This window comes from Melozone crissalis, unplaced genomic scaffold (assembly GCF_028551555.1).
Source record: "Melozone crissalis strain CALT ecotype California unplaced genomic scaffold, PUWL_Pcris_2 ptg000062l_1, whole genome shotgun sequence".
In the NCBI taxonomy this organism is placed as follows: Eukaryota; Metazoa; Chordata; class Aves; order Passeriformes; family Passerellidae; genus Melozone; species Melozone crissalis.
Window position 1 is genome coordinate 4,390,046 of NW_026535840.1, and position 14,774 is coordinate 4,404,819.

General features: G+C 52.9%; 1 protein-coding gene across 1 annotated transcript; it reads left to right on the top strand.

Annotated features, from left to right (window-relative positions):
* Positions 1-191: 191 nt before the first annotated feature.
* Positions 192-12,587, top strand: ERLIN1 (ER lipid raft associated 1). The gene is given in 12 exon segments (XM_054288326.1): positions 192-334; positions 1,542-1,623; positions 1,974-2,020; positions 5,446-5,507; positions 6,733-6,858; positions 7,750-7,823; positions 8,250-8,308; positions 9,164-9,255; positions 9,725-9,814; positions 10,063-10,142; positions 10,948-11,091; positions 11,093-12,587. Coding segments are annotated over 12 exon segments (1,020 nt in total). The 5' UTR covers positions 192-221; the 3' UTR covers positions 11,144-12,587.
* The last annotated feature ends 2,187 nt before the right edge of the window (positions 12,588-14,774 follow it).

The window sequence follows — 14,774 nt, forward strand, 5'->3', positions numbered from 1 at the left end:
CTGTCCGTGTCCGGTGTGTGTGTAACCGGTGTGTGTCCGTTGTTGCCGTGCAGGGCCCTGTCCCTGTCCGGTGTGTGTGTAACGGGTGTGTGTCCGTTGTTGCCGTGCAGGGCTCTGTCCGTGTCCGTGTCCGTGTCCGGTGTGTGTGTAACCGGTGTGTTTCCGTTGTTGCCGTGCAGGGCCGGGCCCGCGGCGCCCCCGGGCCGGGAGGGGATGCGAGCATGGCCATGGCCCAGGCCGGGGCCGCGGCCGCCGCCGCCACCGGGCTCCTGGTCTTCCTGCTCTACTCCGCCATCCACAGGGTCGAGGAGGGACACCTGGCCGTGTACTACAGGTACGGAGCCCCTCCTGGGCTGGCATCCATCCCTGGCATCCGTCCCTGGCACCCATCCCTGCCCCTGGCACTGCTCTGTCCTCTGCTCCCCTCCGGTTTCCCCCTGCGTGGGCAGCCCTGGCTGCTCCTGCTCCCTTCACCCTTGGGTCTCTGAGCTGCTTCTCCTGCCTCTCATTCCCCCTTGTCACAAACTGATTGCAGAGCTCTGGGTCTGTCCTGCCTGCTGGCATCTGCTGATTTCCCCCTGTGCCAGCAAGGGCCGTCACCTTTGTCCCAAACTGTCACCCAGCAAGAGCCGTCACCTTTGTCCCAAACTGTCACCCGGGCCAGAGCTCTCAGTGTTGGTGCCTTGGAATGTTTTCCTTGCCCTTCCCACTCAGCACGCAAAAAAATTAGAAAGTAAAAATGTTCTTTATGGAATAAAGCACAATAAATTCTGGAAAGACCCTTTATCGGATTGCTTTATCTGTAAAGACCTAGAGACTGTGCCGCCTGAGGAAAAAAATGAGTACAGAGGTTGCAGTTTTATTGTTAGCTTGTGTAGAACTGTATTTTACTTAGACAAATTTCAACTTTGTGCAGTGAGGGGGAACTGAACAAAAGCAGCCAATTTAATGTGCACACTCACAGCATCCATAGAGGAGAAGAGGAAAAACTGAGGGCTAAAGGAAAGAGCACTTTGCAAAATGTGCAGCACCTGGGGGGACTGCACAGTTCCTGGGGAGGGGGTGACACCTCTACCTGCTTTTGCTTCAAAGAGTTGACCAGGACTGCTAAGAGACCCCAAATGTCCCCCAGTTCCCTTTAACCACAATCCTGCTGGACATTAACACCCCAGAGGGGTTTTCTCTGTGCTCTGGGCGAGGGGCTATGCCAAACCCCAAACTGGCAGCATCACATCCACGGCTGGATTTTCCATGGTTACCAGCGAACTATTTAGAGGAGAAATCCGTGTTCTTGCAGCTCTGTGCAGTGTTGAAGTGCTGGGAGGGTTTAGCAGGAGCTGCCTGCTCCAAGAGTTAAAGCTTCATGCAAAGCTGCAGGAGGCAGATCTCGGGTGCACCCAGCCCTTTGCTGGGGAATTGCTGGCGAATCCAGGGCACTGATGCAACCCTCTGTGACCCCTGGCAGTTTGAGCTGGCCCTCCAAGGCAGCCCTTGCTGTTTGCCCCCTTCCTTCCTGAGGCTGTTTTCCTCCCTCTCCTCAGGGGTGGAGCGTTGCTGACCAGCCCCAGCGGCCCTGGCTACCACATCATGCTCCCCTTCATCACCACCTTCAAATCCGTGCAGGTCAGTGCCCTCTCCCTCCCCTGGGGAGCCAGGACTTGTCCTCCTGGAAGCTCTCCCCACCCACCATGTGTGTGTGTGTGTGTGGCACTGCTGGGGCTGGCAGTGTCCTGCTCAGGGGGACAGTCCGTGTTTGTGGCTGTCACTGTTTCCTGGCATTCCGGAGCAGGGAAACAGGCACAGCTACCTGTGCATCTCCCAAAAGGCAGGGGAGGAGAAGCTTTGCCTTCTGCCCACACCTGGAGCCATCACCTGAGAGGCACAGGACACAATTTTGGCTCTGTGGTGCCACTGTGGGAGTGTGGGCCTCTCTGGGAGCCAGGTTTGTGAGCGCTGCTGTGTTTGTGTTGCAGACCACGCTGCAGACTGATGAAGTGAAGAATGTGCCTTGTGGGACAAGGTATGGCTTCCACTTGGATTTCTCCTAGATGCACTCCCTGGGGTCATTTGCAGGGCTGGGACATTGGGATTTGGAAGTAAAAGCACCTGCCATAAAATTAATCCCAAATGTACACAGTGTAACAGAACAGGAGGGAACACTGGCTCTTGCTGGAGCTGCTGTTCAGCTGCTGGATGTTTGCATTTATTGTGATGTTATCTTGAATTTTTATGGGCTTCTCCCCTCAGTTACTCTGACACCCTGTTACTTGTGCAATGAGGGATATTTGCATTTGTTGTGATGTTATCTTGAATTTTTCTGGTTACTCTGACACCCCATTGCTTGTGCAGTGAGGGATGTTTGCATTTATTGTGATGTTATCTTGAATTTTTCTGGGCTTCTCCCCTCAGTTATTCTGACACCCCATTGCTTGTGCTTTGGTGTGCCCTGGTTATTTCCACTCTGGGTCTTGTGGCTGATACAGGTGCTGGCCCCAGCAATGGGCAGAAGGAAGCTGGGAGTGGGAATCCTCCTGATGGGAGGGAGTTCATTTCCAGATGAAATTCCTGCTGCATAATCAGGCTGATTCTTCTGTCAGCTGCTTGAGTTGTAACAAGCAGGAGGAGAGGGCTGGTTACAGATCCTGTTGGGTTACAGGTCTGAGTTGGGTCACAGATCCTGTTGTGTTGGTTCATCCACAAGTTAAAGTGATGACTCTTCAGGATAAAAAAAAAAAACAACTGGTGATTGTCCTTGTCTTACACATTCAGGGTCCTCAACAAAATTTCTGTTTAAAAAATTAAATCGGTGGTGGCTGGAGTGGTGGCACACAGTGACCACATGGAAGTTAAAAGGTGAATGTTAGTGGTAGTGTTAATAAAACAGAGTTAATTTTGATCAGGTTTAACCAATATTAACTTTCTTGGAGTTGTTCAGCATCAGACATCGCTGGGACTTCAATATTACCATAAAGGTCTTGTGGTTTTAATTTTAGATCCTAAAGGAGTATCTGAAGGTTTTTCAGGAGTATCTGTAAATAATGTTAGTGTTCAGTGCTGCAGCTTTCACAGAATCACAGAATGGTTTGGGTGGGAAGGGACCTTAAAGCCCATCCAGTGCCACCCCTGCCATGGGCAGGGACACCTTCCACTGTCCCAGGCTGCTCCAAGCCTGGCCTTGGGCACTGCCAGGGATCCAGGGGCAGCCACAGCTGTGCCAGGGCCTGTCCACCCTCACAACCAAGAATTTCTTCCATTTATCTCACCTAAATTTCCCTTCTGGCAGTCTCAACCCATTTCCCTTGCCCTGTCACTTCAGGGCCTTGTCTTTTTCCACCTTTTTTTGTGGTGAGATAAACAAGATCAAAATGTCAAAGGTTGAGGCCAAAGCCAGCCTCAACCATTCTGTGCTTCTGTGATTTAGGAGCTGGAAATGAAGCTCCTGTTGAATTTCAGCGTTGTGGGGTTCAGTTGTGCAATGCAGGTTGGGAAGGTGCAGGCAGTAAAAATGGGCTTTACAGCAGCAGACAGCTGGTGAAAGCAGCTCTCAGTTAATGATTGAATTCACCCTGACCAAAGGTCCCAGCAGCCCTGGCCACTGCCCAGGTGGTGCTGCAGGAGCCTTTCAGTGGCTGCATTTGGGATCCAAAGTCTGTGGCTGCTCGGTGCCCAAGCTTTGCATCCACATTTCCATGGTAAAACATGAGCTTATAAATAACAACTGGAGCACACCTGCACTGCCACTGTCCCAGTTCAAAGTCTGCTACCAGAATAGAGCCCAAACAATTTCAGGTTTTGTGTTTACATATCAAACCACCACATTTTAAGGGCTGGGTTTCTCTTTATGTTCCTGTTCCTTGTGTCCTTATCTATATCTGGAAGCTTCTGAGTGTCTGTGTGGGTGTCCCATCCCCAGTTTTTTGTCTTGTTTGTACCTGGCAGCATTCAGTGAACACATTAAATGGAGATTTTAAACCCTGAGCTGGATCCTGAATTGTGTGAGGATTTCCAGAGTCTTCCTGCTACCTGTGTCCATCTCCTGTGGCATGACCAGCAGGACTGATAAAATGCCCTTATCCCTCAGCACACCACATAAACACTTATGAATTATTGATAATAATGGAGTAACAGTGGGTAATATCCCATTTACTGTCCCAGCCTGGCTGAGCCCCTCAGCAGGGTTGCTGTGGGAGGTGGTGGCAGGGTCAGGCAGCCCTCACAGCTCTGAGGTGCCATTTCAAACCCTTCCCTGCCAGGGAGGTGATGCAGACACTCTCCTTTTCTTTCTGACATCCCTTTAAAATCAAAATGCTGCATTTGCAGCAGATCAGGGCCATCCATCACCAGTGTTTTTAGCTCATAGCTGTCCTGAAGCAGGTCTGGAGCAAGAACAGGCTGGGCTTGGGAGGCCTTTTCCAAAAGAACACAGACACAGGCAAGTTCAGGTTGTTTTTTATTTCCTGCAGAGCTGGCTTTGAGCTGCCAGAGATCAAGATCTGCAGAATAAGAAAAGGAGTTTGTTGTGGGGGATCTGTTTGAGTTAAAACATCCCAGAGGCTGAGTTTGGGAATGTGGGAGTTGCACTGCCAGGAATGAGCTGTCTCTAAACAGTTCCTGCTGAAGCTTCTGCTCTGTGATGTGCCTTTGTCCCAAGGACATCATGGCAGGAGAATTCTGGTTTAAAATTAGGCTCCCAAGAGACTTAGAGCTGCTAAAAGTTAAGGGGTTTTTTTATTCCCTGTAGAGTTTGTGCTTTTCTCTGGTGTTACAGGTACCCAGGGGTGGGCATGGCTTTCTGAAAGCCACAGCAAGAGCAGAGGCTGGGGACAAGCCCGGCCTCTGATTCCCCCTTTTACTGCCATCCTTTTTTGGGGAGAGGATTGCCTGCAGGCTGCCTCTGCTGAGGTTCTTGTGGTGTTCCTGGAGAGCTCCAGTGGATTGAAGTCTTCCATGTGCTTTGTTCCTTCCTTTCTCCTGGGCCTTGCCAAGCTCCTGCTGCAGTTAGTGATTGTGGATTAAACTCAGGGCTTTTTCTGTTTGCCATGTGTTGCTGCCCAGAAGAGCTGAGGTGTGTCTGCATTTGGTGGCAGGTGTCACCTGCTGTCCTTGCTGCCTTCCCTTCTGCTTTCCTGAGAGCTGCAGCCACGTTCCTGATCAGAAAAGCTTTCCTTTGGCTGGTTGAGTAGGAAATCAGAAATGGGAAGGAGGGTGCTTTGCAGGTTTGCTGAATTGATGCAGAGAGAAGTCTGGGATTGGCTGTTATCTCATTGCAAAATGCCCAGAATATTGTAAAATAGGGATAAAGATGCTTTTGCTTTAAATCTGTTAGAAGAGGGATGAAGATGCCTTTGCTTTAAATCTGTTAAAATAGAGATAAAGATGCCTTTGTTTTAAATCTGTTGGCTGTTAGCAGCTGCAGTGTGGCTGATGAGTCTCTTTCCCTTGCAGTGGTGGTGTTATGATCTACATTGACCGAATAGAAGTTGTGAACAAGCTGGCCCCATATGCAGGTATTTGGTATTTCCATCCTGGCTCCTGTGGCTGTGTTCACTCATCCTGGGGCAGCTCTGGCTTGGTTTGCAGGACTTGCCTTTTCCATGCCAGCAGAACTTCCCTGTCTGTTTCCATTTGCTGTTACCCTTACGGCTCCTGGTCCTGTAGTGTTGGTCCCAGGTGCTTCCAGCTCAGCTCAGAGAAAATTGCAGAGCCAAAACCCTTGTAGGAGCCTCTTGCCCTTTTATTTCACCACCCCAAAGACACAGACAGCTTGTTTTGTTCAGCAGCACAGCTTAATGCAAAACTCCAGCATTGCTGAGGCGCTGGAGGGTGAATTCCTGGTGTAATTCAGAGTCATGGAGGGGTTTGGGCTGAAAGGGACCTTAAAGCTCTGCCCATCCCAACCCCTGCTATGGCAGGGACACCTTCCACTGTCCCAGGCTGCTCCAAGCCCTGTCCAGTCTGACCTTGGACACTGCCAGGGATCCAGGGGCAGCCACAGCTGCTCTGGGCACCCTGTGTCAGGACCTGCCCACCCTCACAACCAAGAATTTATTCCATTTATCTCACCTGAATTTCCCCTCTGTCAGTCTGACCCCATTTCGCTGTGTCCTGGCACTCCAGTTCCTATTGCAGATTCCCTCTCCAGCTCCCCTGTGTCCCTTCAGGCCCTGGAAGGAGCTGTGAGGTCTCCACACACCCTTCCCTTCTCCAGGCTGAGCATTCCCAGCTCTCCCAGCCTGGATCCACAGGGGAGCTGCTCCAGATCCCTCAGCAACTCCATGGCCTCCTCTGCACCTGCTCCAACACTTCCAATGTCGTCTCATGTGCTGGGGGACAGGCCAGAACTGTGCCCAGGGTTCCAGGTGGGGCCTCAGCAGGAGCAGAGGGAGAGAATCCCCTCCCTTGGCCTGCTGGCTCCTTTTGGTGCAGGATCTGCTTGGCTTAAATAATGGGAGTTATCCTTGTTTTCCCTTTCCAGCAGTACCTGTGCATGCAGGTCCTGGTGAGGCTTTGCTATTCCCTTTGTTTATGCAGATGGTAAAACAGGACCAGGCAGTACATCCTGCCATGGCTGCTCCTTGAGGCTGTGTAATCCCAGCAGCACCTGACAGCAGGGCAGAGCAGGGCAGCTGGGGCTTTGGCTACCCTGGAAAAGCCCTGTCCCAGTGCTGCACTGCTTCCCTGACACCCTGGCAGGTGCCAGGGGTGAGCTCTGGTGTTCTCTCCCTTCCCCAGTGTACGACATCGTCAGGAATTACACCGCTGACTACGACAAGACCTTGATCTTCAACAAAATCCACCACGAGCTGAACCAGTTCTGCAGTGCCCACACCCTGCAGGAGGTGTACATTGAGCTCTTTGGTGAGTGCATCCTCTGGAATATTCCTGGAATATCTTCCAGCCAGCCCCTTGGACCCCACTGGCCCTGTGCTGGAGTTGCAGTGTAGATCCAGCTCCTTTTACATCCATCTGCCTCTTCCCCTGTAACTTCAGTGACTCAGGTGTCTCTGTCTTTCCCCATCTGCATGTGGGAATTTGATTTGAGTCTTTTCCCACCTTTTTTTCTGCATGCACAAAGCAGCCACTCTGCTCTTGTGTGTGCAGTGATGCCTGTGGCCTTCACTGTGACAGTGGATTTGTCTTGTTCTGCTTCTGGTTTTAATCCCCTGCTGAATTCTGTTGTTGAATTCACCTTTGTACTTTCACAGCTTCCTCCTGGCTGTCTCCAACAAGTGAGGGCTGGAAGGTTTTTCACAGGGAGGTAGCAATGCTTCAGGAATTAGCACAGGGCATTCTCTCCTTGGTGGACCTGTGCCCCAAACGCAAAGACAGAACAGGTTCTGTTCCTTCCTGAGTGGCTGAGCAGGGCAAAATTGCCTTATGGCAGATAAAAGGTTGTCAGAATTTTAATATTAATGTACTCCCAAGTCCAGGTGCTGAGAAGGGATAGACTTCTACCACAGGCTCTGAGCATTCTGTCTTGCTGAGATGCTGAAAGCCACTTGCACTTAGTTCAGATAACACAAATCCATCAACAGCTGAACTTTTCTAATCACCAGCACCTGAGTCTCCTTTTGGGAATGTTTTTCAGGGGGCACAGGAAGGGAAACAATGTACAGCATGTCTCAGGAAGCATCCTTATCTCACACTCTAGAGTTACCTGCTCTTCAGGGCCTGCTGGCTCTTTGCCACACAAGCTGTGGGGGAAAACATGATAAACCAACTGCTCTGTCTTTTGTCCTCCAAACACAGATCAGATAGATGAGAACTTGAAGTTGGCCCTGCAGAAAGACCTCAATGTCATGGCACCAGGTCTCACCATCCAGGTAGGTTGTGGCCTCTCAATAATGAGAGATTTTAAAAGGTGGAGAAAGACTTTTTGCCAAAGCTTGCAGTGACAGGACAAGGGACAGCAAGTTTTAAACTGAAAGATGAATGTTTTATGCTAAGAGAGGTGAGGCCCTGGCGCAGGGTGCCCAGAGAAGCTGCCCCTGGATCCCTGGAAGTGTCCAAGGCCAGCTTGGATGGGGCTTGGGGCCTCTGTCCCTGGTGGGAGTGTGGGATGGGATGGATGAGAAGAAATGGAAATGTGGGACACCTCTGGGAGAGTGACCATGCTCAGCTGTGTTCCCAGGAAGATTAGGCACAACTGTCCACAGCACTGCAGCTGGTTTTGCAAAGAGATATCTTGATTACTGATGCTGCATCCAAGTGTTTCATTCAGAGTGTGCTCCCTTTCTCTGCTCCCACAGGCCGTGCGTGTCACAAAACCCAAAATTCCAGAGGCCATCCGGAGGAACTTCGAGCTGATGTGAGTAGCTGGGCATAAAATTGCATTAATTACTTCTGGGGGTCCTGCACAGGCACAGTGCTGCTGGAAAGCTCTTCCTAGGGAGTGAGAGGTGAGCTCCAGGCAGTGCACTTGTGCCTTCTGTTTTCCATTTCCATGCTGAAATCAGGGCTCGGGGGTTTGATATCTTGCCTGTACGCTCCCCTGCAGGATCCCTGGGATGCCTTTGGGCAGAAGGAGATGCTGTTAGGTCTCAACCTTTGGTTGAGCAAGCCCAGCTCCCAGCCCACATTGCCCTGTTCCTCATCCTGAAGGCCTCAGGCTGGACTTACATCCAGATGTGGCCAGATGGAGAGGGGGATGGTCCCTCACCTGGCCTGTGTGTGTGCTCATACAGCTGCAGACAGAGCAGTCCCCGTGGCTGTGAGCAGGGAGCTGGCAGCTGGCTGGCCCCTTGTCCCCAGGGCCTCTCCTGGGATGCAGAGCTGCTCTGTCAGCAATTGGAGGGATGGGGTAGGCATTGACATGGTCAAAGAATCCAAATTTATTGTGATTTACAACTGCTTATATACTTATTCTAGGAAGGTTTGTAATATTTTGCTGCAGTGATTGTGTTAGTCGTCACGTAAACAAACTTACACATTTTAAACATCTCTTGCTTGCAGAAGTCAAAGTAAATTTCTTTTTCTGGTAAACCAGTCTGAAATTGAATCTTCTTGCAATCTTGATTTAATTCTCAAAGTTCTGTTTGCTCTTGCCAAGGCATTTTGTTTATCACATCTCTTATGCTAATAAGGTCCAAAGTACTCCCAGTTTTGTGTACCCCAGTACTGCTCCTCATTCCCTTTCCCCAGGGTAACACTTCTCCCCTTGCAGGGAGGCTGAGAAGACCAAGCTGCTGATTGCAGCCCAGAGGCAGAAGGTGGTGGAGAAGGAGGCAGAGACAGACAGGAAGAAAGCACTCATTGGTAATGTCACCAGCCCAGGCTCAGCCTCCATTCCTGCCCTCCCTGCTCAGCTGGGGCAGGACATTGTCTTCCTCACTGGCAACTCCATGAGGGAGGCTCAGCCAGGCTGCACAAGCAGCTGTTGGAACATCTGGATGAAAATCCCACAGCAGCAGAGCAGGGAGCACCTCTGTCCTGCAGCAGGCATGGAGGGAATCACTCTGCTGGAAAAGCTGCTTGGGCTTGGAGCTCCATGTCCCTGTGCTTGTAAACAGGATCTGAGCTCTGCAGACACCAGAAAACACAACACAATTGTTTTCTTCCTGTAAAGAAAGGAAGAAAACTCTGCTGCTTGGAGCACAGCCTGGCACTGAGTGGGGAGGAGGCAGCAGGGAAGTGTGGCAGAGCCTGCAGCCAGGTGCTGGGGTGAGGCTGCTGGGGCTCAAGGCCTGAGGAGCAGATTTCCCAGCTGGGCCCTTTGTGATTGCAGAGGCAGAGAAGGCTGCTCAGGTGGCCAGGATCCACTACCAGCAGAAGATCATGGAGAAGGAAACGGAGAAGCGAATTTCTGAGATTGAGGGTGAGCGCACTGCTGGGGCTGTGGCAGGTGGAGGAGCCTCAGACCTGCAGAAGCCATTGAGGGTGCAGGGCTGTGCACTGGGATGGTTCCTGCCCCGTGCATGGAGCTCTCCAGGAAGGCTGCAGGGCACATGCAAGGCCAGCCAGGCTGTCACAGGCTCTCAGCTGGTCCCCGTGGGGTGAGGGCTCAGGTGCTCAGTGTGATATGGGGCCCTTCACTTCCTAATGCTTTCTTTCCTGCTGTGTCAGATGCTGCATTCCTGGCAAGGGAGAAGGCCAAAGCTGATGCTGAGTACTACACTGCTCGGAAGCTGGCTGACTCCAACAAGGTGAGCTCTGGGGAGCTGCTCACTCACTCTGGGCAGCACTGGGAAAACACTTGATCTGACAGCTCACCCCCCATGAGGGATCTCTAGCTGAGATCCCTGTTGGGGTCTCTAGCTGGTCACAGTGACCCTGAGGAAAGTTGGAAAGTCTCTTTTCCCAGCCCGGCGCTCGAAGATAGAGTCAGGGCTCTTCATTTCTCAGTCTCAAGGTTGTTTATTGAATCTTATCTGTAAAATTCTTTCTCCTGTCCTGCTGAGTTCTGCTCAGCACAACAGTCCAGGCACTCTGCCTGCCCTCAGGGCAGTGTTAGCTTTTTTATACTAAAAACTACATGTACAGTATTTACAATTACTTCACAATACCTATCACCTATATTAGACTGTGAGCTTCTACTCTAAACCAATCTAAAAGTGCCAACATCACAGCAGAAGATGGAGGCCAAGAAGAAGAAGAAGAAGAAAGGCTGGACACACCCAGATCCCTCCATCTTGCCCCCTGAACCTTCATTCTAAAAACCCCAAAATCTACTTTTTCACCCCATGATAAATTCACTGTCATTCTACTTTATTTGTTATGGCTTGCAGATCTTCATCTAAGGTTGGGAACTTGCACCACAGGTCATAATCAAAACCACACAGGCATTTTTGGGCTCTGTGAGACCCCTGGCAGGGCTCTTGGCTGCTCAGGACAGCCAGAGGGATGTCCTGTGTCCTGACAACACCCCATGAGGGGCTGCCTGACATGAAACCTAGCACCACAGGGCACAGCAAGTTGTCTCTTAGGGTCTCTGGTGTCTGTGTGTTGCAGCTGAAGCTGACCCCTGAGTACCTGGAGCTGATGAAGTACCAGGCCATCGCTGCCAACAGCAAGCTGTACTTTGGCGACCGCATCCCCGGCGTGTTCCTGGACTCCTGTGCCTTCCAGCAGGCCAGCCTGAGGACTGCCCAGCAAAGCAGCCTTCCTGCACAGGAAAGCCCAGAGAGCCCTGGAGAAAGCCCCCTGAGAGGCGAGGAGAGCAGTGGCTGAGGGGGCACGGGGAGCCAGCCCGGTGTAGCTCAGCACGAGGCCCTGTGCCTGGGGCGGAGGCAGCCCCTGCCTGCCTGCCTGCCTGCACTTCTTGTGTCTATAGGTGGCAGCTGGGCTGATTTTCTTCTAGCAACAGATCACAAGGGCTCTGCCTCTTCTGTTTGTCCCCCTGTGAAATTGGTGCTTCCAAAGGAGGGATAATCCTGTACTAACATACCTATACTGGAATATTAAAGGACAGACAGCAGGAAAGCCTCCCGGGGTAGGTGCAGTTATTTAGCAGGAAGGAGATGTGGCTCTGAGTGCTGTGTTGCTGCACTCTGGTCATTGCTCAGCGCTCCTGGCTGAGTGAAGAGGAGGTTCCCCTCATCCTGCTGCTGAAGCTTTGCTTGGTGAAGGTTTCTGCTGATGCTGACTCGCTCTCCTCAAGGACTCCAGTGGAGTGGACTCTCCTTGGCCAGAGTGGTTTGCTGTGGAATTATGGGTTATGGGAGTAGGATCTGCACAGCCATGATATTCCTGCAGACAGCAGTGCTAGATAATGACTTGGAGGAAGCAACCTCTGAAGGGATTCTGTGACCCCTCTCTGCAAGCAAGAGAGCCTTGGGACTGACTGTGGTGCTCCCACTGGGTGGCTGAGTCTCTTTGCCTCCTAAAGCAGATTTTCAGGAGCACCTTGGAGCAGCTGGTTGGGAACAGAGCCTGGCAAGTCTTTGCTCAGATTCCAGCCTCCCTGTAAGTCATTCACCAGGGAAAGGGGGCTGCATTTCCACTGCTCTGCCGTGCTGGCAAAGTGAAGGGGAAGAGAGGAGTGAAAGGACCCTGCTGTGCAGCAGATCAGATGTTTGACACTTCAGCTGCAGAGTGGGTGAGGCATCTCTGCTCCTTCATGCAAAATCCACTGCTCCAGGGAGTGGGACCTGCTTTGTATGTCCTTGAGCAGCCATGGCAAGGAGTGTGTCCCTGTCCTCTCATCCCTGGCCAGGCTTGCTGGCAGATGGATCTCCTGTCCTGATCTGTGCTGTGATATATCCAACCCTGCTCCTGCCGTGGCAGGGTGAGGGAGAGGTGCTTGGGGAGGGGGGAATCTGCTGGGACAAACCTGCTTTCTGCTTTCCCTCCTTCCTCCCCTGCTTGTGAGGGTGTGCTTGCTTTTAGGACCTGCTCCTCCTCCTCCTCCTCCTCGTGCTCTGTGAGGATCTGGGATGCAACACCTGGGGAAGCAGCTGGGGAGAGCTGGAATGCCATCCTGCAGCTGGGAGCACCCAGCACTGCCTGCTGCATGTTCAGAGACCTCTCCCTGTGCATCCCTCCTGCTGTCCTGTCCCCTCAGAGCAGCCATGCCACCCTTGGAGGGGCTGGTGACACTCTGGGCACTTGACCTTTTGAAATCTGTCCCTGGCTCCATCTGCAGCCTCGTGGTGAGGGGAGGGATGTGTTTAACTGCTGCCATGGAGAAACATTCAACTCAAAGCAGCTTTGCCTGTGCTGGTGGTGTCCCCAGAGGAGCAGCCCTGTGTGGCTGGGCTTCAGGGGTGGCAGAGTCCCCAGTGGCACATAGACAGTCTCCTTGCTGTCCCTGCTCCTGCCCTGGCTGCCCTCGTCCATCTCTGGATTGTGTTGGCCCTGCCCTTTTAGACATAACTGGGACTTCACAGCAGTTTTGGGTGGTCTTTCTTGTTCTCTGTCTGCCTGCAAACTCCCAGCTGATGTTCTGCTCCAGGATCCCAGCTCCTCTTCCAGCCCAGCCATGGCAGGAGCTGGGCAGAGCAGAGAGGGGATGGCAGTGTGTTTCATAGTGTTTGAAATGTCTCCTGGAAATGCTGCTTGGCTTGCAGGGTCCCTTTTTTTGCTGTGGGATGGCTTTGAGGAGGCAGTGTAGTCTCATCTCTGCCCTGGCACCTCCTCAGTGTTGCAGCAGGCCCTTGGCACAGAGCTCCCTCACCCCAGCAATGCTTTGGTTGGAATTTGGGATGAGGGCTGGCTTTATAGGCTAGAAGCACTGCTGGAGGGAATGCTGGCAGGAATGTGGTCTCCACAGTTTCCTCCATGTGTTACTGGGGCTGGGCACGCTGGGCATCAGGAATGGCTGGGCAGAGGAGGTTCTGCCAGCCTGGAGTGACAAGGGCAGAGGGGCACTGCTGGCAGCAATACCCAGGCAGCTCCCAGCTCTCCTGCAGTGATCAGAGCACGATGTCCCTGCAGGGAGCAGGAAAGCCTGCCAGGCCAGGGCAGGAGGAGCAGCTTCCCTTTGGATCCGAGCCTGGCTGTGCCTCCCTGCGCCGTGGCTTTGCCTTGAGTGGCTGTCACTGGCTCGGTGTCCCTCTGTGTGCACCTCCCTCCTCCCCACATGGCCTGAGGGACCCCAGGGGATGCCCCCACGTCCCAGCTCCTGCAGCAGCATGTGTGATGCCCAGTGCCTTCTGCAGCAGCCTCCCCACCCTGCCCTGCTTCCCCAGCCCCAGCGTGTGGCCACGGCTTTGTCACCCTGGCGTGGGCTGTGCTGCCCTCTGAGCCCCAGCTGTGAGCAGGGAGGTGGCTGCAGCCAGGATTTTGGGATGGAACTGGCTTTTCTCTTTGCTCCCATGGCCTGTGTGGGCCTGTGACTAAAGGGGTCTGTCCCTGGATGCGCATCTCCTGAGGAAACACGATACATCCGGTCAGGTTTACATTCACAGTTCAGTTCTTTTGATAAAGCAGAATAAAATTATTTTGTTACCATTTTTTTGGGATGGTTTTATGTGTCCTTGGGCTGGTGGCACACAAAGTGGGGGGACCCCTCTACCTGTCCCCCTGCAGCAGCACTGCATGGTGTGGATGTCCTCAGCTGCAGTGGGTGCCACCCTGGGAGCCTGTGCTCAAAGCCAGGACAGCCAGGATGGTGCTGAGCATGAGGGGACTCCCTGCAGCATCCTGGGGCAGCCTGGCTCTGCCTGCCTGGCGAAACGTGCTGCAGTTTGGCCCCTGTGGCTCTGGCCCTGGAGTGGGGAGTTCAGCTCCACCCTTTCCCCATTCCATGATCCCCGCACAGCTCCCTGCCTGCTGCCACCCCGCTGTGCCCTCCTGCCCACACACACCCCGTGACACCTCTTCCTTCAGTCTTTATTGGTATAAAAGCCTTGAACCTAAATTATATCAAAAATGGGAGGCCTGGTTTTACAGCAAGTGGCTCAAAATGGTCACATGAGGGTCATAAATAAATGGCTGCAGTAAAACGGCTCCCAGGGAATTCCCTTTTGAACACTCAAGGAGTAACTCCAGAGATAAAGGCCCGGTGGGGAGGCCAAGCCCAGCTTGGACCTGGGTGACATTCCCCTGTGTGATGTCCCCACAGAGCCAGGGCAGGTCCCCACGGAGCCGTGCTCTTCCTGCTCCGTGATGCCAGGAGCTCCAGGACACATTCAGGACGTCGGGAGAGAAGGCAGCAGCTCCCAGGGCACAGGAGAGCCTGGGCCAGCGTGTGTTGGTCCTCCAAACCAGGAGCTGGCATTGTCCCCTCTCCTGGTTTCCTTGGGAAGCCCCGGCTGGCGGCTCCCCCTGAGGCTGCCGAGTCCATTAAGGCACAACTCGAGGATCTGTAAACACTGGTGCCCAGCCCGGGCACGGCC